The sequence below is a fragment of the Habropoda laboriosa genome, unplaced genomic scaffold (assembly GCF_001263275.1).
Source record: "Habropoda laboriosa isolate 0110345459 unplaced genomic scaffold, ASM126327v1 scaffold99, whole genome shotgun sequence".
Classification (NCBI taxonomy): Eukaryota; Metazoa; Arthropoda; class Insecta; order Hymenoptera; family Apidae; genus Habropoda; species Habropoda laboriosa.
Window position 1 is genome coordinate 374,634 of NW_017100239.1, and position 27,974 is coordinate 402,607.

The 27,974-nt window shown below is 51.6% G+C and overlaps 2 protein-coding genes across 3 annotated transcripts; one reads left to right on the forward strand and one right to left on the reverse strand.

Moving 5' to 3' along the window:
* On the forward strand, positions 1-27,909 carry LOC108571754 (stress-activated protein kinase JNK). 2 transcript variants are annotated; one of them, XM_017933870.1, is made up of 12 exons: positions 1-351; positions 4,886-4,933; positions 21,638-21,678; positions 24,789-24,850; positions 25,920-26,280; positions 26,344-26,473; positions 26,535-26,732; positions 26,808-26,942; positions 27,003-27,132; positions 27,196-27,354; positions 27,437-27,561; positions 27,744-27,896. In XM_017933870.1, exons 5-12 carry the CDS (start codon positions 26,141-26,143, stop codon positions 27,894-27,896), a joined length of 1,170 nt encoding a protein of 389 aa, XP_017789359.1. In that variant the 5' UTR covers positions 1-351; positions 4,886-4,933; positions 21,638-21,678; positions 24,789-24,850; positions 25,920-26,140. The 2 variants fall into 2 exon arrangements, with proteins under 2 accessions (XP_017789359.1, XP_017789360.1); XM_017933871.1 differs by lacking the exons at positions 1-351; positions 4,886-4,933; positions 21,638-21,678; positions 24,789-24,850 and having other exon boundaries at positions 26,216-26,280; positions 26,408-26,473; positions 27,744-27,909.
* Positions 14,367-14,998, reverse strand: LOC108571755. The gene is made up of 2 exons (XM_017933872.1): positions 14,951-14,998; positions 14,367-14,870 (listed from the first exon to the last, which is right to left on the reverse strand). The coding sequence occupies exons 1-2, from the start codon at positions 14,963-14,965 to the stop codon at positions 14,586-14,588; spliced, it is 300 nt and encodes a 99-aa protein (XP_017789361.1). The 5' UTR covers positions 14,966-14,998; the 3' UTR covers positions 14,367-14,585.
* Positions 27,910-27,974: the final 65 nt, after the last annotated feature.

Here is a 27,974-nt window from a genome sequence, read left to right on the forward strand (position 1 = left end):
AGCGAGTATAGCGAGCCGAACGGAGCGAGCGAGCGAGCGGTTTGAGGTTAGCTCGAGGGACAGTTTGGATCGAGCGCGACCTAACTCGAGCTTCTCGAGTCTCTCGAGCCCGCGTCCTATCGCGTTTTGGGCTCCATGTTGCCGCTGGTGGAATGACGTCATCGAGTGTTGGTGCTTCGAGAGTGAGCTCCTTCCTCAGCCGTTCTATCAAAGTTACTCGATCATGTATTCGTGATAAGTTGTAAGATTTTCTGGTGCGGCAGACGGTGAACTCGGTGAACTCGCAGCGATTCGCAGCGGTCGCCGATTAGCGCTACCGTACTCGGCCTGCCACGCATCCACCACCCGACGGTGAGTACTTCAAATTATTATATAATATAACGTCCGGTTTTTGTCGCTTTCACGCGAACTCATCACGCTCCCTTGAACCATCGATCCGTCAACTGACAGGTTAACCTCCGATCCGACCTTCCGATCTCTCTCACTCTCTCACTCGCTCTCTCTCTTGCTCTCTCTCTCTCTCTCTCTCTCTCTCTCGCTCTCTCTCTTGCTCTCTCTCTCTCTCTCTCTCTCTCTCTCGCTCTCTCTCTTGCTCTCTCTCTCTCTCTCTCTCTCTCTCTCGCTCTCTCTCTTGCTCTCTCTCTCTCTCTCTCTCTCTCTCTCGCTCTCTCTCTTGCTCTCTCTCTCTCTCTCTCTCTCTCTCTCGCTCTCTCTCTTGCTCTCTCTCTCTCTCTCTCTCTCTCTCTCGCTCTCTCTCTTGCTCTCTCTCTCTCTCTCTCTCTCTCTCTCGCTCTCTCTCTCGCTCTCTCTCTCTCTCTCTCTCTCTACCTTCCTCCCTCTCTGCCTCCCTTTGTCTCCCTTCCTCTTCGGTTTCTCGCTCCGTCGTCGCGTTCTTTTTTCCTCGATACTGTACGAATTTCGCGTTTTCCTCGATTCCCGTGTTCCGCGTTCCTGGTTTTCCTGTTGTCCGCGGCTTCTCGCGCCTCCATTTCGAGGAGAACCGATTAATCGACGGTGAGTCTAACCTCTTACGGTGTCCCCGGTCTCGATAACGGATTGCCTTAAAGCGCATTAGCAGCGGTCCGCAGTAGCACGCGTTATTTTCGTGTCGGCCACTTGTTCGCGACCACCGATCGCCTCCGGATTATTCACCTCCGGAACGGACCTTTTGCCTGCGTTCGCGATCGATATCGAAAGCGTTGTATTTTGTTCGTTGTGCTGCATACGTGTCGTTCACCTTTTCGTTCGTCGTCACTTCTAGTCGCGTCACTCGATCCGCCGAATCGCGTTATTCCTTCCGGCGTGTTTCCCAATTCGGCCCACGTTGTTTGCTCGGCTTCGTTTTTATCGATGCGCCAGCTATTCGTACCATCTACGGACACCTTCTCCTTCACCTACGTTTCGGCCACGCGGTTCCCGACCTCTTTTTTTCTTCTCGTTTGTTATTTCTCCTTGCGTTGCCGCAACATCCTACGTATGTATAGTACATACGTACAACACGTAGGGACGAAAGAGCGACCGGCTGTGTCTCGGTCGTTGAAGGAGCTACGATAAAAACATACGGGCATATCTTGTTTACGCAGGTCGAAACGCGACACGCGCCACGCGTTTTCCGAGGATCATTTCGACGCGATATCGCGCATAGGTATGAGTGCGAGTGTACAACCTTTCCTATCCTTTTCGAAAATATATCGTGCATCGCGTACGCGGTTTTGACGGAAGGTGGGCGTGGCGTGGCGTGGAGTGGAGTGGAAAAATATCGCAGCTCGGTGCGTATTCGGGCAATTCTTATTTCCTCGGTTCGAAAAGAGCGTTCGAACGCCGAGAGGAAATTTGCGATAATGAATGGCGCGGCGTGGTAGAGGTTAGCCTAGTCAACGCATACTTAACGATCGTGTACTTAATTTAACGCAAATCAATCATCCCGTCTGCTTTCTTTCCTTCTGGCAAATGTGCGCGTTACTTTTAATTAGCATCTTCTCAGGGAGAAAAGGGAAACATTCGGAGGTGGTTCAGCTGCGTGTCTTCGGTCGAACGTTTCCCTCGGCGATCGAAAATAAATTCGTATCTCCTTAAAAAAATGACAACTTGGAATGAACTGACGTATCGATTGGATTCCAGCGATGTCTTAGTTCCTCCGTTACCGCGCTCTTGACTCTCCGATGACCTTAATTTATGGGCCGTGGCGCGTTCAGAAAAAGGCGCGCTCGTTGTTCGACGAGTTAGGGATTATTGGTTTGTAACGGTCTCTATGCTCGATCTCGGTGGGTGGAATTATCGGGGCGCGCGTATTCGCAACGATGTTTGCGAGGAAGATTCTAAGATAAATTTGGTTTCGGTATCTGGTCCGTTAACGAACGGTTTGGAAATTAGGTAAATAACGGATGGACGGTAGGAAATGGCAGTAAAAAGTTTTTGTTTGACCGTAGCGTGCTGCCATCTCGTGTTTTCGCGTTCCCCTGTATCGTGACCCCGTGGAACGGGGTCACGTGTACCTAGCCGTCTGGTAACGTTTCGTCGCATTCGCGATCGTTTCGGTCCGATTGTAATTTTCCTCGGGATGAAGGTGAAAATTAGCGCGTGCTCGTTTTCTCGAAGGAGCGTAGGCGGTGGTTAGGACAGATGGTCGGTGGATGGTGTAAAAAGTCGGCTATGGCAAGTGGGTGGTGGTTGTGTGGCGGTTGGGCGGACGGGGAGAGGGCGCGAAACGGAGGTACAGAGCTCCCCTTTGTGGAAGCGCGCGATTAATGCGGCAGCAGGTCGCGTACGTAGGTGAAGGACGGAGAATGATTGGGAAATAAAGAGAAAGAGAGCCAGATCTTTCTGGCCATCGAGGACGGTTTCCATTCTTGACCGAGAGACGAAACGGTCGGGAAAGTGAAGCTTCGCTCCGGCAGCAAGGATAGGTGGTGGCGCGAGGCGTGGCGAAGTATTGATCGTCGTTGCGATTTCCCTTCCTTCTTCACCCCCAACCAACGTCATCCACCGTTTCGAACCCTCTCGCTTTCTCGCTCTCCCTCGCTCTCACTCGCTCCACCCACCTTCACCCTCCGATTCGTCCCTCCTTGCTACTTTCACCTCCGCACCCACCTTCGCTCTTCCCTTCCCGCCGGCATTCACCCTCTAGTCCGGCCAACGATTCTCCACGCGTCCACATCTCTTCTTTTCCTTCCTTTCCTCCTGCCTGCCTTCCACCTATTTCCTCTCTTAGTTTCCTTCTCCTCCAAGCTAGTATTCGCAAATTGGAACCGTAACGGACACCGTCCGCCCCCTAATACGCTCCCTTGGAACGATCGCGCTCGCCAGATCGGTTCTTCGTCCAGCGGCGGAGGTATCTTCTTTACCGATGTCCACCGATCAAACTTATCGCCATCTGTGAAGGGGTAGCTCAGTTACGCCAATCTCGCTAATCACCTTTGTCCCTCGCTAACTCGATTCTTCCTTCAAATATACATACCTACCAGAGTAGGGATATTTTTCATCGATTTGTCTTTCCTGGACGAAAAGCCTACGTTTTCACCCTGAACAACGGGCTTTTATTTAGTCGTTGCATTTAATTAACCTCCTTTCTTTTTCAACTGTTTTCGGCTGTTTAATATACTCCCCCACCTGCTCGAATCCTAAACTAACATTTGCGTGCATTTTACTCGAAATTCAAGTTCCGCGGAATGCCGCAAAAAATACAGGCACGATCGAAACAGCTCTGCGTTTGTTTGGTGGCCTTACAAAGGGGACATGTTTCATCGTGGTTTTGTTATTATTCATACGACAAACCTGTTCAACGAAACTTGCCGGTTTACGAAGCGAGTTCGCGTTGCTCGGCGCGAGCTTGTGATCGGAATTGCTAATACGAGATCTCCTCCTATTGGAAATTCTTGCCGCGCGTGTACGATACGCCGCAGTTTTCCCAGAAAAAGTTTGAACTTTTATTCGAATCGGTGCCGGATATCTCGTTAAAATTTAATCGAGCTTCTCTCGGTGCGATCGAAAATTTCTCGATCGTTCTTTCCACTCGAATGCCCACGCTGGCGAGAAGCTCGGAAACTCGGCTCGGAAACGAAACTCAGTTACGTCACAACGACGTAAATCTTGGCGGAGATAATAAATTTAGGGCGCGGAGGGGCCACGCGGTTAACCGAAAAGTTGAACGGTTCGTAATCGTATGGCGGTTAGGAGCGAAGTCCCGCAATCGCATCAATTCGATCCTTTTCTTACCCTTCGCCGAACAAACTTTACCTGATATCGCCTCTTGGACAGGAAATTAATCGTAGCTTCCTTCACGATCCTCCCGATGGAACGTGCGTGAGCAAAACGTACAGGTCGAAATTTCGTTACGCGATATCGAAGCGTCTCGATCTTAAGACGCGAAGGCAATTGACTGGTTAGCGAGCCTGGAGGAAATTAGCCGTGCCGCTAATTACTCTTATCGGAATGTCGCGGTAGAGTCGATGCGTTAAAGCTGATACGTCGAAAGTACGCGACTTGACTTAGGTTCGGGGTGTGAACGAGAATGTCGCTTTCAATTAGAGCGGATGCATCGGTATAGCATCGACGAATGGACGCGGAAAGGACTCTCCCGAACCACTTGTCTCCCTACGGAGTCACTCGTCGGAATCTCCCCTAACGACCGAAGAAACCCGCGCTCACGAAAACAACATCCCCGTGGTCCGTGGGGATGGAACCCGGATAAATCCTGCCAGTCAGGAAACAAACGGGAGTCTTGGCGTGTACGCGACCGGAGGGTGACGAACGTTCCAAGTACCCTTCTTTTTCCACCCCGCACAAACTGATGCGCCCCCTCCTGCCACAATTATACGATTTCACCGCTTCTGCATCTCGAGTATCTCGTTAATTTGATTGTTTCGCCTTGACTTTTTTATTTCAGAGATCACTGGCGAGAGGGACATGGAACTTGTCGTAGTTTCCTGAATCGGTGAGTGCTCCTAACCCTTTTCTCTTCTTCACTTGGAAAATCGTTGGCGCGTTAAGTCTTAATTCCATCCTTTGAAGAGAATCCTCCGTCACCCTTCTCGATTGATCTTTCGAATCGGTTATCGAAGGAAGCTTTTCCGCGTATCCCGAGGACGAGGATGTCGTGCTTTCTTTGATACCGGGGTGAAATCGCGCAAGCGCGACACTCGGTAAACGTAATGGGGATGGTTATGGATTTTCGGGCTGTGCGACCTTCGCATGTCGCATCCCACGCTTTTCGCGTTTCGGACATCGTCCTCCTCCGTTTACTCGCCGGTCTGCGCTCGATCTTCGAGCCTTCTTCCTATCTCGGTCTACCTGCCTACTTCTCTGTCGAAGGATCTCGGAGTAGCTCGGCTTTAATACTCGCGCCCTATCGCGTGACCAAGCGCATTCGTTCAGGGAGAAGTTACGGTCGAGAAGAGTCACCGACTTTCGCGCTTTCCCTCCTCCTCTATTCCACGTCCTTTCGTTTGCCTTTTCTGTCAGTGTGTAGTGCTATACATTTACCTACGCAACGTAACGCGAAACTGCATGGTCTGATCGCAACTGTGGCTCGATCACTGCCGTCGGATACGCGTCGACAGTGCTGGTGTAGCTAACGAGTGGCGCGCGATTCTTCTAATTGCGGCCACATATCCTATCTATATCCTATCTATATCCTACAGGTTGCAAACAACGTTGTAAATACCTAGGCATACGTAGCTAGAAGTTTCGCGATTACGTTGATACCGGTAGGGTAGACGTACATGCGGTGGTTAGGTAGGCAGGTGGGTGGAAGCTAAGTAGGTAGGTAGGTTGATAGGTAGGTAGGTAGGTAGGTAGGTAGGTTGGTAGGTAGGTAGGTAGGTAGGTAGGTAGGAGTAGCAGCGGAGGATAATCTCGTGGTAGCTAGGCTGCGGTACTCTGCGGTACTGTATGCCGCCATGTTGCCCTATCGATTTTGACCCCCACCCTCGCCTTCCTTTTTCGAGCCACCAATTCCCTCCTGTTTCTTCTCCACGACTTCTTTCCTCCGTCTATTCTTCATTATTACCGACGATCACCGTCCTTTCCTGTCGATCGACGCTTTCCAACGAAACGTACAGTGTCTCGAGGGGAGACAAGAGGAAACGCGCGATTTCTCGATCGCAATTGGGTTAGACGTGTAGGAACGGTTGAGAGATGGAACGTTGGAAATTTTTGGTAACGCTCCTACGACGATTAATTGCAAAGGAGCATCGACTGGTGCGCGCGGAGGGAATAGGATTGGGGTTGTCGCATCGTCGAGGGAGTGTTTATTAATTAACGAAGCGCGCGATGCATGACTTGAATCGCAAATAACGTGGCACGACCCTCGGACGGCTACGAGATAGAGCGACAGCTAACGCGAGAACTAGCTTTACCTTTCTCCAGATTTTTTCGACCACGTATCGACTATTCTCGAGACGACGCTTTAATTAACGTTGATCAAATGTAGGATAATTTCAACTGGACCGGACTGGGGTTTCCCTCGGGCGTGTAACTCGGTAAGCTCCTTATTGTTAGTCTACATAGCGTAGCCCGGTACGGGTTTTCGGCTGCAGTGGTTTCGGCTTAGGAACGAAGGACAATGGTTATCTGGGGCGGTAATTCTGCGACACGTGTCGATCCAATCGTCTTTCCCCTCATAATTTCCTCCCCTTTAACCTTCTTTTCGTTCTTACTTGCTCTCCGAGTGAATTCAAGTCGGTGAAACGTAAGAGGCGAGAGGTGAGCGACAGAAGACGAAAGGAATGCGCTGGTGTTCCCTGTGTCTCGGGGGAACGTTAGGGATCGTTAGGCATGGTATGCAGTCACGGTAATAAACAGGATCTCCGTCGAAACAGCATTTGGAAGTATCGGCGTCGTTGTACCTTGTAACAACCGACAGGTGGTCTTAGCAAACGGCCTTGTTGTGCCCCGACCATCGAACGTCCTGCAAATTCAACTTCCCTGCTAACTTGCACTCTCGGGGTAATCGACCGAGGATGATCTCTATTCGATGGTGCCACTGCCGCAGAAGATGGACAAACGGTGGGAAAACGGTACGAACGGTACGTATCGGATCGCGTCGGTGGCGTTGTGAATATTTCAACGGAGCGAGCTAGGTACCGACTAGAAAGGTAGTACGTTATAGCGTAAATTTCCATCCTGACGCGAGTTTAACTTGCTAATTTGACAGGCGTGTGCGAGCGGTTCGCGAAAAGTGTTGGTCGAAATGATTTTCCCTGGTTACTTGGCGGTCCTCTGCCGTCTAACGTCAGATTTTCAACCGTAAGGGACGCTGTTGGAAGCGGAAAAATGTTTCCTTTCGTAAAAGTAGGAAATTTCATTTGATCCGATGATCGTGAGAACGAGTGGTGGGCGTTCGATGTCTCTCATTTCGCGAGAGCACGCTTTTAACCTATTTCGACTGGTTGTGGCGCGCGCGCGCGCGCGCTCTAGTCTCCAAAGAGAACAATATCGTGGAAATATGTAAGTATCGGTAATTGAAAGAGATGCGTAGGCTTTGCTCTTTGAATTTTACGTGGTACAAGTTAGTTAGGCGGTAATCGTAGCGTGCAGTTGGTGATATACACACATACCGTCCCAGCACCGCATCCTACAACGTGTGACGTAAGTACTTGGGCCCCTTTCACGCAAGAGGGTGAAACTCGTTTCAAAGGGGTTATTTTAGGAACAGGAAGGTGGCTGGCCGACCGCGCATCCGCTTCAACACACACGCGCGCTCTTTATCTCTCGCGTCCCCTTTCCCTCCCTTCCCGTGTTTTCATATTCTTGAAAAATAAAGAAAGATTCGCTCCGAGAGGCGACGTCGAATTGTCTCGATATTCTTTCGCCCAGATTAAGAGGAACGAGATTAATCTAGACCGAGAGTCTGGTATCTGGCACGTGTTTCGACCGCATTCCCGTAAATACGGTTGCCCGCTTCTTCGTATGCGCTAACTTCCTTGCTCGCGTGTTCTCCATAGCTGCATACCGTGCGCTCGCCGCGCCGGTCTCGATCGATTTCTCGTTAATCAAACCACTCGATTCCTACCTTTTATCCCTCGTTAGATCCAATACGGCCAACTACGGCCAACTGCGGCCTTTAAACGCGATGCTTCCTTCTTTGTTCGCCGCAGAGGAGAATCGTGTTCTATATTATATAGTTGAGCAGTTAATCTCTAGGTAACCTTGGTAGATAACGCGTCGCGTCGACGCGATATTCCGGTATTTTTATCGGCGCGTAATTCGGTGAAAAAATGTGTTTGCTTCTAACGTTGGTCGGTTTTCTGGATCGCGGAGGGTAAATGGCGGGCGCGAAAAAGGAAGGGAAGGGAAGGGAAGGGAAGGGAAGGAGGAAGAGGTAAGTATGTACACGACGGAGTTGACGCGTTGGTTCAAGGGAGCACTCTGGCCAGCACTCTGATATCGCGAAATCATCCCGAGATAGTCGGGATGGCGTCGGAGGGGTGGATGGCCGCGATGGTGGGGGTGTGTCGACCGCGAGCGAGGACGAGCGCCTACGGGTAAAGAAGGGAGGGAGAAGGTGTCGTCGGGTCGCGCAGGCGTCAGCCTCGAACTTGCTTCGAGCCGATCAGTCGTGCGTGGCACTTGACACGCGTTACGTCTTTTCCTTTGTTTTCGTCTCTCTCTCTCTCTCTCTCCCCCTCCCTCTCCCTCTCTCTCTCTCTCTCTCTCTCTCTCTCTCGTTCTCGGAGTGCATTACCATTCGCTCCGTCTCCTTTACCACCGTCCCTCTCTCTACATTTTCCGCTCTTTTACTCGCAGTCAGTGACACGCGTTTTCCTTCCACGTTTCAACGCCTTACCTGTTTTTCTTACCTGCTTCCCTCCCTCCCATCCCTCCCACCGTCACTCACTCACTCCGTATCATCCCTCCCACCCTTCCACCCTCCCCTCCATTTCCTCCATTCTCTCTTGCTGCGTTTCCAAACTTTACTCCGTTCGCGAGACGATAGGAGAGTGGTTGAACGAGATTCTTTGGTGCTGCGTTCTCAATGTGCATGTGTTTCGTTTGGAAAGTCCTCGCTACTCGGGCCTCGGTGATTAACGTGATTACGAATCGCGTCGAGTCGAGTTTAAAGGGACTGTAAATCGTTGGTGATATCGGAGTGATCCAGTGACGGGCCAAACGGCCGCGTCTCTCGACGTGTTCTCGTCGGTGTTTGTTCACGGTGCTGCAGTTCCTCTGTGATACGTGCGACATTTGTTTCCGATCCTTGGAATCTTGGAGTGTTGGAATTGTAAACGGCGAGCAACCACGTGTAGCTCCAGCTGAACCGTCCATACGCCTCTCACTGTCGCGTTTCCTCCTTCGATTCGCGTTCGATCTTCCGCTGTTGTCGTTGCTGGACAACGTCGTTGCCACCATTTTCTCCCTGTGCGCCAGCTGTCTTTGACTCGATGCGAGTGGCGCTCCTACGAGGGAAACAGGGATCGATATTTACTTACGAGGTAAGAAGTGTCGTCCTCTTACCAGATATTCGGCTCTAACTAAAGAGTTAGATTCCGATCGAACGGTAGAGGCAACGCGTTGTCGCTTCAAGGCTTCGACTGGGTCGCGTGACGTCTGAATACCGCGGTATAGATGTCTAACTAAAACTTTTATCGACGAGCCTACGTGTTGCGCCGAAGGAAAAGTTCCGGAGGTAAATTCGTTTGGAATAGGTTCGGTAGTGCCGATGAAAATGATTGGTTAATACGATCGTGTAAACACGAGCAATCCAATTACTCCGGGATCATGGCACCCCGCTATGATTACCTCTGCGCGCGTTGGCCCCGTCCGGAAATCTGTGCAGTCGGAAATGTTACCGCGTTAGCTCTAGCTAATACTTATCTACTCGACTCTGTCGTTTCCCCTCCACGCGTATTCTTCGTAGAAGAATTATCGGTATAAATTTGGAAGGTTGGAGGAAATGTTTGTGCGAGCGAGGGAGGTCGGGGGAATGTGGACGGCTGGGTGAAATAATACTATAGCACACATAGAGTAGTTGGCTATTGATTTTCTAGCGACTAGGTTTAGCAAGCTGATGGTCGCGAGATGGTCGCGTCCAGCGGGTGGAAAATGTTGTCGGATCGTTGGACACGCGAGAAAACGATCGAAATCGCATTGGCTCGAGTCACGTTAAAGAGGAGGAAAGGGTATCTAACGTTACAATGTATAACCCCGCGTCGGAGCGGCGAGGTTGGCGAACGCCGTTCAACGAGTATTCTCGGTGCTCGGCGGTCGTTAGATCTGTCTTCGGCTGGTAATGACTCGACCGGTTGATTTAACGGCGTCGTTAGAACGGCGTCGTCGGCACGCGAAAGATATAGCGCGCGCACGCGTTCCGAGATCCTCACGACTCCATCGTCCACGGGTATTCGCTATCGCGGAGGAGCACGCGTTGGACATGGGTGGACTTTGGAGAATTAGGCAAGGCGGCTCGAACTTAATAGTCCGCGATGCTAGAACGAATGTGCCGTGCACCCAGTGCAACGTACCTCATCGGGGATTAAAGTGTAATCAGAGAAAATCCGCGCGGTATACTAATTTTTCCTCGTGGGTGCCAAGATTGATCGCGGTCCCTCGCAACCACCTGTGAAAACGATGCTGTCTCTAATTGGTAACGGCTACGCACTTGGATCGCGCGTCGATAACGAACGAGCGAGGGACGTTGGAGAGGTAATCGAAGGGATGAATTGATTTTTGCTAATCCGGGCTGCGGGTAAAGGACGAAGGGCAAATGAACGGAGCTCGCATGCGTTAGTAGACGGATCGATGTCTCGAACGAACGCATCTTTTTTCACCTCGGTTTAATCTCGATTATTGGCTACCACGTCCGTAATCGTACCGTATATCGGAGAGGTTCGCAAGTTTGCTTCGTCGAGGCGTACGTTTTTCCCGTGGCAGAAGTTAACGAGCTAGTACATGTAGAAGACCGATTCTCGTGGGATTCGTGCAACAGGGGTATAAACTCGGCGGCCCAGATTATTACGTTAATTTAGCCCGTTGTGCGCAAACAGTCGGTAGAGGATCGGTATTAAGATAACTGGTAACAAAGCGCGCACACCGATTCGAGTGAACGATACGCTGAAACTGATACCAGTTTCCGATTCGTTTCCCTATTACACGTTCGGGGGATCGATTTCTACGATCGTTAATTCGACGGTTAATTAAACGGAGTGCGTGCCGCGAATTCGGTATTCGTGGAATTCGGCTAATGTCTGGACAGCCACCTCTATCGATCCATCGTCGAGCTTGCAGCACACCGATTTAGGGTGGCCCGCGCGCGATCAAGGCCATTCCGTGAAAAGGAAAAAGCGGGAAACACTCGGTGGAATGGAGCGGCACCGCGAAATTGAAGAGGGTCGTTTGATTTATGGCGGAACCATTCTAGGATTCCCCTCTTTCTCTCCTCCTCCGAATTTCGCAAGTTGCTCGCACACCCTCTACTCTCCTCTTTGGCCCTTCGTCTCGCCCTTCTACAAACGGATCCATCCATCTCTCTCTCTCTCTCTCTCTCTCTCTACTTTCGCGATCGATTCTTTCTATCGAAGCTTTACCCTAACCGGATGACATACACTTTTTGTTTCAGGTACGTAATCGCAGGGGATTTATTTCGACCAATATCTCGAACTCGCGACTGCTATCGATCGAACGATACGTGTCGTCTTCGATGATATCTCTACGTTTAAAAGGTAATAATTGAACGTTCGTTTTGTTCGTCGTATCTGAGCGATTTCTTCACTCGCCACTCTCTTTCACACTTCAAAACGATTCCTCCTCGTTCCGATATCGCGAACACGTGCGATTCTTTGAATCCGTCGAGCGTCGTTTCTCGGAAAATAATCGTCGAGGTGAAACGATAACATTCAGAGGAGTATCAACTCTGAACGTAACATCCAGTCTGCCGTTGTTTACAGTTTTTCTCGAGCTGTGCGAGAAAGAAACTCGGAGGACTCGCTTTTGTCTTCTTCTCGGTTCGCCGGTTTTTCCGCGGTTTTTCTCGGTTCTATTTGCACGCAAACTGACTTTGCAGAGTATTGTAGCCTGGATAACGAGTGTTTCATACATAGATACATGTAAGTAGGGTTAATAGTGATTTTTTAGTTGCTACAATAAAAGTACACTTTCTGAAAAAATTTCTCCTGTCCTTTCTTTGTACCCGTTTCGGTTTGCCGACGAGAAAATATTGTTTCGTTTGTTTCCGAATAAAGAGAGATTTGCCGAGTATATTGCGCGCAACGTCGAGTACCGGGGTTGTGTGTTTGCTTGCTATACACAAACGCGATAATTAGCCCTGACGACGGGTGAATGAAACCGGGTGGGGTTGGATGGTTGGGCGTATTTGCGCGGAGCACAAGCGATACGAGGGTAATCGATCTCTTCTCGATCTATGGAAATGGAGGAAAGCCTATGGAAAGTGTCCGTCGAGGTTTGCTATACTATGTACGTACATAGTGTCGCGTGTCCCTGCCAATGAATTTGCCTGGCGCTCGCTATTTCGACCAATGAATATTCATCGTCTATCGGCGGGGACACGCACGACGCTTGTACGCAGATTGAATAATAGTTGCACGCGCAAATGTACCTACCTACGTTAGCTGTAATCGCAGAGTTAAAACGGGGATCGCTCGTACGTTTTCCTCCGTCTAAATCTCTCTCTCGTCGCTCGATTCGTTTATTTCGCCTGAAAATTTGAACCGTTGAAAGGTTACAAAGAGTGCGCAGAAATGAGAAGGGTGACTTGGTGGTGTAAAGATCGGCGGATAATAAAGTTATCGGCGACGAGAGTTGCCCTCGTACGTGAGAAGAATTCACCGATGCGAAATTCTCACTCGGGCATTCTTTTCAAAGTTGTACTCTACTCTACTTGGAGGGATTCCATCGGTCGAACTCGTCGGAGTATGCAGCAGCAGCAGCAGCAGCAGCACACCCTTCGTTATCGCGCTCGTATTTCGTCTCACGAGGAAATTAATTGTATCGTGTCTCGTGGAGAAAATCAGGAAGAGGAACGTTCCAGCTTCTTTATCAAGCATTTGCCGTAATTCGGAAGGAACGATCGATCGATCGAACTAGGTCCGAAGATATTACGCGATCGACGGTATTACAAGAGAAATTTGTAAAGCGTCGCCAGTGATGGTGCGAAACGTCGTCTCGATTTCGATTTCCAGGCATTGTTCGACGATAACGGGGAGGAGTTGTCGTTTAACAAAGTAGAACGAAAAATGCCTCGGGGGATCGATGGACGGAACTGGCGCCCGCCGTTTCTATCGGTGTAGTATTGTGTTCGCTCTAACGATCCGATCTCGATTATTTATCCGACACGGAGGGTTATCCATCCGGTACGAAACGAATTTGCTCAACTGGCCAACACCGTTTCCAACTTGGACAAGCTCCTCCGAAACTTTTATCAATTGTTTTATCTGTCGTTCGCCCCCTAACAAACTAGACTACCGTTCCACCGTGTAGGTAAACAACGCGCGAGAATTAGAAGCAACGCGTTGAGAGGCTCTCGGACATGTTTACTCATCGGAGTTGAAATTGGCAGGGGCGCGCGCTACTCTGCGTCAGACAGCTTTGCCTCCATTAGCTCCGTTTCGACTGCGACAGACGCGGCGGCGGCGGCTATCTTTGGTGTTTCCGACCTCGTCCTCGTCCTCGTCCAACTGATTTTTCTAAGATGTCGCGTTCGAAATACGACGATAGAACGGGAAGCGTTGCCATTTCTAGAGGTGGTCGGCGATGTCCTGTCCGTGACAAGGTACCTACGTGACATCGTTCTCGATGGGACAGTTTCTAATGCTGACCACTCGGGAATCGACAGTTCGGAGTGGTTTGTAACGCGGGGAAATCGAGGTGTCACGCTTTTCGATACGATAAACCCAAGTACGCGGCTGATTTGTAGTTAAGTAAGAAAGGAGACGTAGCCTGGCTTAATTAGCACGCGAGACAGCCAACACTGGCAATTAAAAGTTTGTCCATGGTATTTCGAACTTTTAGTTGTTCCGTTCCCTTGTAAACTGCGCTGTTTCAAAGGGACTCTTGCGTATCTTTCAGTTTTTTCTTCGAAATCGTTCTCGAAGGAAACAAATGCTCTGGGTTCCTGAGAGGGCGGGGCGCGTCGTTTCGTCGAGAGATTCTCGAATACTTTGTCGGATCGATAGATCCGTTAACGAAGAATCCATCGGGTTCGGATGTGACACCATTAACGGTATGTGGAACACGTAATCGGATAAAGGCGGAGTAGGTCTTGCTAGACACGCGACAAGTGGAGCGTAGTATGTAGATGTACTATGTAGATACGTACGGAGAGAGAGAGCTTTTCTATGGTTTGCAACGAACTTTATTATAATACGTATTTCACTCTACACAGCGCGGTACATGTACACGTATAGCTATATACATACTTGTGCATGTTTGAATTGTTAGTAAAGCGCGGAAGAATGGTGGCATCAGGTGGTTGCGTATCGACGGAGAGTAATTGGCGAGTCCGTGTGAGAAAGCATCCTTGGGCGTGATTGTTCGTGCATCTCGATGAAATCTGGAGAGCTCTCGGCGGAGCTGTCGAGATCGGTGCAGTGGTCGAAATTAGGCGGGCAGTCTGGTGCGTGGTCGGTTAGATTTTAGACGACGTAGTAGGGCGAGGAGTAGGCCGCGGCGTAGTAAGGGTAGCCGGAGTATGCCGCGTAAGGGTAACTGTAGGCAGCAGCGGTGTACGCGACTGGAGCGGTGTACGCGCTGTAAGCGAGGGGCGCAGTGTAAGCCGCACCCACCAGGAGCCCTCGCTTGTCCCTTGCCGCTGCATTTTCACCTTCCACCGCCACCGACTCGGGCTTTCCCGGTTCCAACGACTCGGTTTCCAGGGGTTTAGCTAGAGCTACGCCGACCAGAGCGAACAAAACGACAGCCTGAAATGAAATGAAATGAAGTTACTTGGCCCTTTTCTCTTAGCCGAACGAAGACGTAACGATTGAACGCGTTTACTCACTGCGATGCACTTCATGTTGTAGGTTGCTGAGTAGATGACAAGCTTGGAAGCCCGTTGAAAATCGATTGATGCTCGAAACACCGAAGTAGACCTCTTTTATACCTATTCGATCCCGACGTGGTCGGTACGTGCATCGATTCTCAATATTTGCCTCGCGTAATCGCGCATAATTATTAACCTCTCGGCGTTGCTCGGTCACGGGGCTGCATCTCGTTGTTGACGCGTGCTTGAGCAACGCGTCCTTGGCCATTGTCCAAACGTAAGAACGTGGTTGGACGTTCCGTCGATTTTCGACCTTTTCCTTCTTACTTTCTTTCGCTATTTTCAAAGTCTCGGTAGAGAAATTGGGCTGGATAAAATGGAGAATGGAAAGAAACGGTAGTGAAAGTTTGGTCTATTCGTGGAGCGATGGACCTTGCGGCCAGTAGTCGTGACGAGGATTCCTACGGACGAGTGGGAGTAGTCCCCCTATTGAAATTCCATTTGGGCGCGTTACGCGTAACCTCGTCGCTCGCAATAATTTTCACAACGACGGTTTAGCCATTCCGTCCTTGTGCCCAATTGGTCCTCGTTTGCGGCCACCAAGCCTAAATAGTAGTCCGGTAGTCGTAGTCGGGGTCGAACGAGGAAACGCGAAGGGCCTGCTGCTTCCGGCCCGTTAACGCCGCTTCAAAATTCCAAACTCCACCTCTGCTAATCGACTTCTACTTTGGTCAATTACGTTCTCAGAAGCGAGAAAGGTGAAAGAGAGTTTCGGTGGTTTAACGAGAAAATGGTGCACCGGTGAAATTGCGAGCTGAAAGTGTTTGAGAAGCAAGCAGGTCGCTCTCGTCGGGCCTCGTTTCCTCGTTATTCTCGGAGAAACGACGACGACGCGATGCACCACGCCGCGAAGTGGGCAATAACAACGTCGAGAGGATGGAAACGATAACGTTTAAGTAGCGCGTCGAGTATATTGCGCGCACCAGCTTCAAGGAAATTTGATTAAATACACGCGACATGGTACCACCTCGACGGCTTAGCCCGATTATATTAATGCTCGAAGAGAAACGGCGTTTCCTTTGCTCGTTAACTGGAAGAAAAGGGAAGAAAAGGGAAGAAAAGGGAAGAAAAGGGAAGAAAAGGGAAGAAAAGGGAAAAAAAAGGTAAAACGTGGAGGTGTAGAATTTTCATCACGTACATATGTAGATGCCTCCTAGTTGTATTCTTCTCCGTTACAATGGACACAGCGGAGAGATGTTGTACCTAGGATAGTTTAACGTTATCGTCGCCGTGGTGTTCCTCTCCCGACGTGAAGCTCCCCGAAAGTTTGATCAACGTCTAATGTCTCGATCGATAGAGCTATTCGTCGAAGAAGAATCGTTTCCGTCTGGTGTCCCGTAGGATTTCGAAACGGCTTCGAATATCGAATATCGAATATCGTATATGTATAAAGGTTCGGAGGGTTGGAAATCAGATGGAATTTCAGGTGGCAAAATGAAATTGGATCGAAGAATTTGGTGCATTAGCTTAAACGGAGAGTTTGCCGCGTACATACATGGGTACTTACATACACGGTCCGCGGCGATATGGCGCATGCACGGACGTCGAGCATCGCTCGAAGCGTCGTGGAAAAGGAGAATCAGAGCCGGTGGAGTGCCACCATTGTTTCGTCGTTCTTTAGAACACTCTCCGCATTAGCGTCGTGAATTGGTACAATGCCGGGAGCTCTCTCTTTTGCTCCTATCCGCACTCGCTTACCGGCTCTACCTCTACCACTTTTCGCTCTCCACCGTCTCGACGTTTCTTCCCTCTGCTCCCCCTCTTCTCTTCTCTAGTTTCGCCCTGAAAAATGATTCGCGAGGTCTTCTGGAACGGAAGGACTTTTCAGCTAACTGTTGGTAGACGTTTCTCGCAGCTTGCAACGTACTTATCGTTGGGGAAAACAGCGGTGGAAGATTGAATAATCGAATTGGAAAATGGCGGAAGGCTCGATCCTCCCCTGTTTCCGTAACGTTTCGCGAACCAACGGAGAAGGTGACAAACGACGGGCATTATCCGGTTGGGTCGTAGCTCGTCGCTATAATTAATAACCCGCCTTTGGTCGCATTCGGGGAGGGGTGAAGAGGATCTACCGGGTTAGCTTGAATGTTTTTCGAGCAAATGCCAGGACCTGCCGGTGTTTGCTCGGCAAAGATCCGCAATCCTAGGAAAAATATTGGCTTCGGTATCCGGCTAGACGATATGAAAGAGGGATCTCTAACCTCTGGAATTTTTGCGAATATCCGAGAGATGGGTGGCTGGGCGGTGGGGCAGAAGCCTCGCTCGCTTAGTCGGCAGTTTCAATTAAGTATCGAGCTTCCGCTGACGAGGCACGCGATCTTTCGCTCCCCCTTCTCGACGCACCCCCGCCGCCATCTTTTCCTCGTTAACTTTTAACGACGCGACGTGTATCCTTCGCGAGATAGCTAGCAAGGGGGTACTCTTCCATCCACCTTTCTCACATTTTCCACGAGAACGATTGTTTGGAAATATAGAGAATACGCGATGAGATGCATCGATAAAAATAGAATTGGCGGCGACCTAGTATAGGTATCTGACCGTGCATCATTGTCGCTGCGTTACGCAATATCTGCCAGCGATCCGTCGGAAGAAGCGAAAAAAAAATTCGATCGCGGATGTCGGGGGAGAAGATGGCCGGTGTTTTTACGCGTGTCGGACCGAGGGGATGGCATTTAGGGTGTCGTGGTGGCGTGGTGGCGTGGTGGCGTGGTGGCGCCATGCGAACCGAGAATGTCCCGCGCTCGTTCTTCTTCCGCGTCTGGTTGACGGTGCGAAAGATTTTCATTGAGCGTCGCCCGTCGCCGTCGCCGTCGCCGTCGACGTCGACGTCGTCAAAGGTCGTCTCGGTATAAATAACCGTGGCGCCGTTGTTGGCTCGTTCTCGTTTCTCCGCTTCGTCGGTCAATTCTTTGCCCGTTACACGGTTTGCCGCGTTTCGACGGTCCGCGAAATTCCCTATCGAGGATTTCGAACGTTCGAAGGATCGGAAATATCGTGGAGATATAAGCGCGGTTTCTTCTCGGATGTTCGTTAAGTGGACGAACGCGGCGACCTCGTTGTCGTTTGTTCGTTTTCAATCTGGACCGCGCATAAAAGTGTAAACCGAGAAGCGGTTGAAAAGGGGGAAATTTGATGGAAAAGTTTTCTGTGAATTAGACGCGGGACCGAATAGCCTTCCTATCTAAGCCGGCATGGCTGTTTCGCTGTCGGCGCACTCGACCCGAGTGCGTACAGCTCGTTTGCGAGCCTGGGGATCTACGTAGGGGTCGAGCTGTGCGCGCGCGCAACTTTCGCTTGCGCCGCTTCTAGATTTTTCGCTAATTAAAAATTTCCGAAAGGTCGAAATGAAAATGATTCCGGAGGTAAAACGTTCGACGAGCGATCGCGTCGCGCTTTCACAAATTAACCAAGCATTTTCCAGAGAGCTTTGAGAGTGCACTAGACGAGCGGTCGTCGCCGTGCTGTCATCGTCGACGTCGTGGGCGTTATCGCGGGGTAAGCAGACGGATGCCTGTACACTCCCTGGCCTCTTCTCACGAGCCGTTTAGTTTACCCGTGATATATCTACGTGGCGCGTTCGCAAACTCGAAAGCGCGTTCGGAGCTTTGAGAGAAACTTCTCGTTCGGTTCGATTAGCCGTTCGATAGTTGGAATAATTCCAGTGTGTTGGGAAATTTTCAAGTTCTGCCTCGCAAAAACTGGCGAGGGTACGACGGTCTCTCGATGAAACGACTGAGCCTGATGACGGATCGGCTTGCGCGAAAAAGGGGAAAAATTGGACGATTGCACGATTACTTTCGAGTAGTAGGTCACGGGGCAACGCAGCGACGATCGTTGGTTTATTATCCGAACGGACTGGACAGAATGCGAAATTGTGAGTTCGCGTGTCTCGCGTGGCGACACGTCGTTGAAGTAGGCTATCGGGATACGATCGGGAAAACCGTGACGCGACGACAACCTCCCTGCGATATTCCAAGGTCGCCGCATCTCGAGTTTTCCGTAATAACGCCTCTCGCCGAGACGTAATCGTAAGCGATAATACACGAGGGGGTTGGAACTCGGCAGAAGCGAACTGGCACGCGTGCACTCCTCGCCCTTTTCGCCGTTTCGAGTAGCGCCGCGAGTTAACGCGTTTTCTCTTGGGTACGTTCCGTCACGTGGAACCTCGGTGCGCCAAGAGGTGGTTTGTTCTCCCGAATTTTTGCTCGTGACAAAAGAAGAGCTAGAGCAAGGGGTTCTCCCGTTTTTCCTCGGGGCGAAACGGTAGCGTATTTTCCAGGAGCTAGATTAAAGATGCTCGGCCGAAATGGAGCTTCGGTTGAATAGCTACTCGTAATACTTTTTCGCAAACGACGACGACGACGACTTCTATCGGTAGCCCTTCTCCGCGATGCTTACGAGAGCGAACCCTCGGGTCGAACTTCTTGCCCACCGGCTTGTCGTAACAAGCCTCGAGACGTCGATCGACACTCGTAAATCCTTCGACCTCTCTCCAAATATCTTCGCCTCCCCAAAATCTCCGGGAAATTTCGGAAAAAGTTTCTCTCCCTTCTTTCGACTAGATTATTACTCGAGGATTCGGTATCGAATAGGATCGTTTTATAAATTAGACGCTTCTGGCGTGAGCTCGGGCAGGAGACGTCGACGGTCGACGTAAGCGGCCGTGAATAATCGTGGCTGCCCTTATCTGCCTCTCGTTTATAGGGCTTACTCGCGTCCTCCTAAAAAACCCTCTTTCGCTTTTCTCTCGGGTGAAATTTATTCGCGTCGCGGTACCCTAATGCGTCTGCGAGCGTTACGATCCACGAATACCGCTGTTGTTCTAACGTTCACCTTGTAATCTCTGCTCTCGATCAGTTTTCTTTGGAGATGCCGCGGGATATTTAGTAGGTAGGAAGGATACCAGTTGCTCGATCCAATTTTTCCTACTAGTTGTTACCGTTCTGGCGGCCTGCCTCTTAATCCGCTTTTACGTCCCGTATAAAGGCCAGATTCTCGTCGCTTCCGTAAATGTCCGTAAATGCTGCCCCCTCTTTCCTTATTTCTCACGCGGGAATCGAATCGATCGGACGCTTCTTCCCAACGGAGCTGCTTTGCAGCCGCGCGTCGCTAAATTTAATCGAAACATTCCTCGTCTGTTCCGAGCGGCGGTAACTTAACAGCGCGGCGCACGAAATAGCTCGGTAGCATCCAGCGCAACGATCGATGGTTGAGGTAATTGGACAGTGGTGAGGTAGGAAATATCGTTAGCTCTTTCGATTGAGCTGCGAGTCTTTGGCCGCCGCCGCTCTACGTTAACTTTGTCTAGTACATATAGAGATAAGTCTAACGACGGGAAAAAGGGGAGCTGTGGCAGGCTAAGAGATTCGACCCAGGAAACGCAGGAAACTCTTCCGCTTATCGAAGCAACTCTGCCGGCGGCGTAAGCCGAGTTTACGAGAGAGCGAAGGGCGGAAAGATGAGCGCGCGTCCCTTGGAGAATTGCGACGAGACGCAGAGTATACTTATTTGCATTCTCATTTGTATGCGTGCGCAGCGGTTTCGCTATGATTTATGGAAAGTCGGATAAGGGAGGTACTTGCCGTGTAAGTTGCTAAACTGCGCGTTATTCCGCTCGGTAGCGACGCTTTTCCGCCCCTGTTTCGCGTCTCGTTATCGAACGTTGGCTGGCTGGCTGGCTGGCTGTGGTTGATCTCGCGGAGAAGGACGATTCGTTTGGTAAGATAAGGTAAGCACAAGCCTCTCCTCGGCAACGCGCCATCCTCGCATCCACTGTGGCTGTGGAGGGCCAAGGGTTCAGTTACGCGTTCGCCGTTTAGGTTCGTCCCTGAACCTACAAACGCTGCAAAATCGGCAAAACTATTTGCTTCGAGGTGTCTCCGCGAGGTACATAGTTCGCATCGTGAGATTATCTCTGGAGTTGCGAGGGTTGGACCTCCGAATTTTTCCTATCCCCTTCACGGGCTAGCTCGTATCGATTTTCCGTTTACGTAGCTAGTTTTGCGGTTCGTTAGGGTCTCGTTCGAGCAGACGCTATTTTCGTTCCGCCCTCTCTTTTTACCACAGTTGTTTTCCTCGCACGCGATTCGTCCCGTTTGAAGCGTTGGACGACGATGACGTGGTGCGATCGTCGTCTCGAGGTACGTAGGGACTGATTTGAAAGGTCGAACCGTCCAAGCCACGACCGCGACGTCACCCCTCGAAACGGACTAAATCCTTTCCGCGTCCAGGTGGTTTCGAACAATTAGCTTAACTCCAAGTTGCCAATTAAGCGGGTCGCTGGACTGTAGAACGTAGAATGTACTGTAGAACGTAGACCGCGTCGAAGGAAAGATTCGGGAGAGGAAGGAGCTCTAATTGGAGATTGGTGGAGCAAGGTGGAGCAGCGCGGCTACACCGGGTTACCGCCGTTTTCCCCTGTCGCTATAAATAAGCAGGATCGATAGTCGCGAGAGGGAAGGTATGTGCCGGTAATCACTTTATGCACACGGCGAAAAAGCACCCTTTCGAGCGCGGACGTGAAACGGAACGGTTTCGAGACCGTGGTGTTCCAGTTTGCGCTCGAATCTCTCTAAACAACCCCTCCAGCTCCTTCCGTGGCTCCTCCTCAAGCACACTCGTCAAATACACCGTTCTGTGTTTCAGGTATCGCGAACACGACGACAGGAACACGGAGAATCGATTCGGTGAGTCTTCCTCGAGCGTTACGTAAAGGGAGGGGCAGGGAAAGCGGTCGTACATCAGCCGCGAGAGCATTATTCGTTCCGCGATGCGTTAATACCCCGATAATTCATTCTAAATCCAGCAAATGAAGCGGCCGAGGTTCGCGACGTGCGACGGTTCGCAAAGCGTTCCGAGAAACGCTCCGCTTTGAAGTGCCACCACCGCCGCGCCGCGCAAAGAAGACGCGTTCTCTCTTCTCGTTACGGTTCCTCTGCGACGCGGCACGCGCCCCTCGTTTCCTTCTTCTCCTCCGCGTTCGAGACGAGTTCGACGCGCGAACGCGAGATCTGGCCTCGGCAGATGTTCGGGGCTCGCGTAAATTTCACCGGTGGTAAACGCTTAATGCCTGCGTATCGCGCGGCCAATTTGTAACCGCGAATGTTTTCGTATCTCTCGGCGGCGTCGGCGGCGTCAGCGGCGTCGGCGTCTCCTCGACGGACGATTTATGTGGCGGATCTGCGCTGCCACCGACGACGGTACGCTTCCTGCCGGTGCGCGACCGAGTTACCCCGACCAGAATTAGCTTCTGTCCCTCTTTCAGCTGGAATTTTCCCTGGAATTTCACCAACCACCGTCTGCTCCTGCCGATTCTTTTTTTCTTATCCGATCTTAAATATGCAAATCGTATTGGCGAACATCCGCCCGCCGTTTAAGGAGGGAAGAGAGGGATAGCGGAGGGGAGGTTTCGGTCGAGGTGGTGGCGCGTCCGAGATTTCCTCGTTCGAAAAATTTGCATTCTAAATTAAAGGGGTACGCATTGAAGGCGTCCCTCCTCGCGCGATTCCTTTCGCAACGCAATTATCCTCCGAAACTGTAACAGCCTTTCTTTCGAAGCGGCCGTCTGACATCGTCTCGAGCGAGCCGCGAACAAATGCATTCAGAATTGGAGAGAATTCGTGGCAGGCATTGTCCCCGTTGAACGCGACGCTCGTAACGGCGCGCCTTTGATTACGAGAGAGCCAATAACGATAGACGGATTTTTTCATTCGTCTCCTAATTCACCTGTTTCTCTCGACGACGCAGGAAAATTGGTCCGTTGGTCTGACGTTCGAGTTAGAAACAAAATTGGGTAGAAGGAGGAGAAGAGAGAGATTGATGTCGGATGGGACAAGAAGGTGGTGTACATATATAGACGTACATAGGAGAGCCGTAACGCGGGGGGCTCCGTTGCGAAGGCAGCCGTGCATGCGACGCAACCAGCCATGAATACGCGAGCGGTTCGTTGCATAAATATCGCTCGGTTCATCTACGAGGCACGTCCTGGGTAAACTAAGAGACTGGGTAAACGCATTGATTTATCGCTCCAGCGTTAACTACGCGGACGCTCGCGCTCGTAAATCCGCTAGCACGGCCGCCGCTGTTTTTTCTCGAATAAGTCCCGGAGGGAAACGGGCGCAATCTCTGTTCCGGAGGTCTTTGTCGCCAGTTGACGAGCAATTGGCAGAAAGAGAAGTGGCGACATGTTCGAAGCACCCTGAAATAGGCCAGACCGTGCGATGGCATCCGAGAAAAAGAGTGGAACTCTCGTTTCAAGGTCCAGACGGCGTTCTTCTCTCGGAGAGGGATGCAGGCACCTTCTCTAAATAGACCTATCCGGACCTATCGGAGACAGTTGGGGCCCGCGTTCGTCTCGCTGTCACCGTATCCTCGAGCTATCTTTAAAATATACGCAGACGCGGCCTCGCAACGTCTACCTCTCGCGGCAACGAGGCCGTTTCGATTTTGAAACGGTGCTGGTCGTCGAATCCTAGTCGAGGGGGCGACCAGAGACAGACAAAGCGACGCGGAGCCGAGAGGAGAGAAAGAAGTGGTGAAACGCGACCATTTATTTTCGGCCAATTAGCGGCATTCCACGACGGGGAACCGTTATACGTGGGTACTTTGTCAGTTGCATAACTCGTCGGGGAAGCGTCCCTGCCCTTTTATTCGGGATTAACACGGTGGCCAAGTCGGTATAGTAAGCTTAGTCTCGAACGCGACATTTTTCGCCTTTCCTCGCCTTTGCTCGTATTTCGGAGCACGGGAGGGGCCACGGACACCTGTCGTCTTCCCCTCGGAAAGTTTGTCCTCGGTTTCGAGATCCAGAGGGAAGAAAACGGGAGGGCGAGTCCGGGGCGGATTAACGCCGACGAAGGAACCAGCCTGGACGTCAGCCATTCGAAACGTCCACCGATTCCGCGGCATACCGATACCGCGACCAATATCCTGCTTTGCTCGGTCGTACGTACCAGTAGCGCTCGGAAGAATTCTCGGCAATTCCTGGCGGATCGATGGAAAGTAGGGCGCTCGAAGTGGTTCGCTGGAAGCCGAATGAAAAGGACGACATTCCGGGTCCGGTATTCTGGAAAGAATTAAACGACGAGGATCCAGGTACTCGGTGCAATTACTTTGGCCGCGGGAGGGAAACCGTCCACTGGGAAATATGTACACGCTGGTTCGCCGGTGGCGAGGAAATCTAATATCCGAATCGACGTTCACAGCGACCACTGTTCGCCGCGGCCCCGGTATCGACGGATGCGCGCCACTCTGGCCCGCTTCTTTCTTCTCGGCTGTTGCTAGCTGTCCGGGGAACCAGTTCGTTTCTATGCAGCGATAGCTGCGGGACTCGTTCGATCGAAAACGGCTTTTCCCACCAAATGAGCCAACGAACCGATGCCGTTCCTTCTTTTCTTCCGGGAGAAGAAAGCGCGGTCGCGAAACGACGTTACTCGAGGGTAAATTGCGTTTTCGCGGGATTAAAGAGAGGGGGAGCTGAAGTTAAACGCGGTAACGCAATATTCTCGATTGCTGTTCGCGGCTAAAACGAATTTGCTTCCATTCTGCCGTTAGGAGGAGAAGAAGAAGCAGAGGGATGGTAGACTCGTCCAGGCTGCCGCGCGATTTTCTTTCGCGGCAGTTAGATCCTTTGCACGTCTAGGTGAAACGCGGAAGAGAAACACGACCGCGAGCGTGAGAAATCGCGTTAACAAGTCCCGTGGTTCCGAGTTACGCTCGATTAACCCTTCTGTCGCGGCAATTTAAACGTCCCGATTGCTGACGACACTGACCGTCTGTCTTTCTTCTCTGATTGCAGATCTTTCTCGCTTCGGATCCAACCGTTTCTCGTTCACCGTTCACAATGGCCGCTCGTTTATGGTGAGTATCGAAACGACCAGATAGAAGACGGAACGCGTAAATCATAGCTGTCCGCGTCATCTACTCGAATCTGGACTCCCTTAAATCCTTCTTATCCCGTGAATTATGCCGGCGCGAAAACGATACAACGAATTCGGCCGAGCGGTTGGAGACGGTCCAAGGTGGTAGCGAAAGCGAAGGAAGGGCAAGAAAAGTGGAAAAGCGGTGGCCGTTAAACCCTCTCCGATTCTCGTTTAAGGGGAATCTGTTTGGCGCGAGTTTCGAACGGGACCTAGCAGGTGGCGAGCGAAAGGTTCGTCCGGAAGAAGAGGGAGAGGAGAAAGGAGGCGGTGGTTGCAGGACGCAGACGCGTGAGCGCGTCGCGACGCTTGGAAATGTGAGGAAAGGAAGGGGGAAGAACGCTGGCAGTCGCGCTAGTCCGACGACGCCGCTGGCGTCGGCGTCGGCGTCGGCGTCGGCGTCTGCGTCTGCGACGCTCTCTATAAATATTCAGGGGAATCCCGAGGTAGCAGAAGAAATTGCCCCGTTCCTCGGGCGCAAACACGCCGCGCTCTCTCTCTCTCTCTTTCTTCCCCTCCTCTAATTTTGGCCGAGCGACGAAAACTCTTCTTTTTCTCTTTGCCGCGGCCGAGAACGTCTGCCCGACTTTGCTCCAATTTCTATTTTCGACCGAGACGTTGAAACTTTGGAGGATGATCCGCTCGCGATTCGGCCGAACCGATCCTCTCCACGAATCGAACGACGACGTGGTTGTCGCTTTCGGAAAGAGACCCCTGAGACAGCGCCGCGACGAGAAGGGGGGAGGCTGCTTTTCTACGTTCTTTCCAGCCGGAGAAAGGGGCTGCTCTGTGGAGAAAGCTCTGACCTATATTATTCGAGGCTTCTTTGCCTCCTCTTTTCCAGCCGTTTCTTTCGACCCCGATTCACAGAGGGACGTTTTCCGGGTCCGCGTTATTTCTCTTCCCAGCTTTTCGCCCTCGTTCCAGATTAGACCCACGTAGGCAGACCGTTTTCAGAGAAGCTCGCAGAGAGAGTAGTAGGTTCACACGGGCTAATCAATCTGTCGCAGACGAATCCGCGGCGCGTGAGAAGCGAGCAGAGCGGCGCGGCGTGGCGGCGGCGGCGGGAGCACGTGGCACGCGAAGAGACTAGGTTTCCTTTCGGCCAGGTACGCCCAAACTCGCATCCAACGTGGCTAAGAGCGTAAGCCCTCGTCGAGTGCACCAGGAGTGCTCGAGCGGCGGAGAGGTGCAGGTACAGGTGCAGCAGGAGAGGCGAGCACCGAGGCGCATGCCTTACCTGGGGCCTGATATGACAACCCGGCTATCCGCCATGTTTTACACGGTCGAAGTCGGGGACACCAGATTCACCATTCTCAAGCGGTACCAGAACCTGAAGCCGATCGGTTCCGGTGCACAGGGGATCGTTTGGTAAGTCTCTGCGGCACTCGCCTCGTCCTCCTCCGTTTACGTGCGTGGCTGCGTGTGTTACAGCGCGGCGTACGACACGGTCACCGCGCAGAATGTCGCGATCAAGAAGCTCTCGAGACCTTTTCAGAACGTGACGCACGCCAAGAGGGCCTACAGGGAATTCAAGCTGATGAAGCTGGTCAATCATAAAAACGTGAGTGTCGATTTCGGGGGCGAACGGTAGCGTGCAACTTTTCCCCTTGGCTCCCTTGCAGATAATCGGTCTGTTGAACGCGTTCACGCCGCAACGGTCGTTGGACGAGTTTCAAGACGTCTACTTGGTGATGGAGCTGATGGACGCGAACCTGTGCCAGGTGATCCAGATGGATCTGGATCACGAGCGCACGTCCTACCTTCTGTATCAGATGTTGTGCGGCATCAAGCACTTACACTCAGCCGGTATCATTCATAGGGTGAGCACCAAGCAGATCCGTGTCGCCTTCGAATCGGACTTTCACATTGACCCTTTTCTCTTACCCCCCCTGTAGGATTTAAAGCCGAGCAATATCGTGGTGAAGGCCGACTGCACGCTCAAGATCCTCGACTTTGGCCTGGCGAGGACCGCCGGGACCACCTTCATGATGACGCCGTACGTGGTGACGCGGTATTACAGGGCGCCGGAGGTAAGAATTGCCGCGTAAGAGAGGTGTGGCGGACGCTGGATCTTTCGGTGTTACTTGTAGGTGATCCTCGGGATGGGCTACAAGGAGAACGTGGACATCTGGTCGGTCGGGTGCATAATGGGCGAAATGATCCGAGGTGGCGTGCTGTTCCCCGGCACGGATCACATCGACCAGTGGAACAAGATAATCGGTAGATACCACCTATAGAGTAATAGAGTAACGCACGGCCGGTCTAACGTTGCCCTTGTTGCAGAGCAACTGGGAACGCCTGCGCAGGAGTTTATGCAGCGGCTGCAGCCGACGGTGAGGAACTACGTGGAGAACAGGCCGCGGTATCCGGGATATCCGTTCGACAGGTTATTCCCGGACGTTCTCTTTCCAGCGGACTCGTCGGAGCACAATAGATTGAAAGGTGAGCGGCCGATCTAGTTGCCGACGCGGTCCAACCTCTTCCCTCCCGTTCTTCTTCTTTCCCTTTTGCTTCCGATTTCCAGCCAGCCAAGCCAGGGATCTATTGTCGCGCATGCTCGTCATCGACCCCGAGCGACGCATCTCCGTCGACGAGGCTTTGATGCACAATTACATAAACGTGTGGTACGACGACAACGAAGTGAATGCCGTAAGTGTCGTCGTCGATCCGTCGTTAATCCCGTTACTCTCTCTCTCTCTCTCTGTCCCTCTCTTCTTTGTCTTTGCCCTCGAATGTCGCTTCTCCTGATAAAGGGGTACGGACAGGAGAGGAGGGGCAGAGGGAAGAGAAGATGGGGGAAAAGATGATGGAAAGATTCGCGTTTGCCGCAGCCTGCGCCAGGCCCGTACGACCACAGCGTGGACGAGAGGGAGCACACGGTGGACCAGTGGAAGGAGCTGATCTACCAGGAGGTGATGGAGTACGAGACGAGCCACAATCCCGCGACGGTGGCTCAAACGTCCGAGACCGCCGGTTCCCGGTAGACACGAAGGAGCCCTGCCACCAGCTTTCCCCTCGAGGACGCATCTAGACTGTCTAATCTGTCGTACATAATATATACA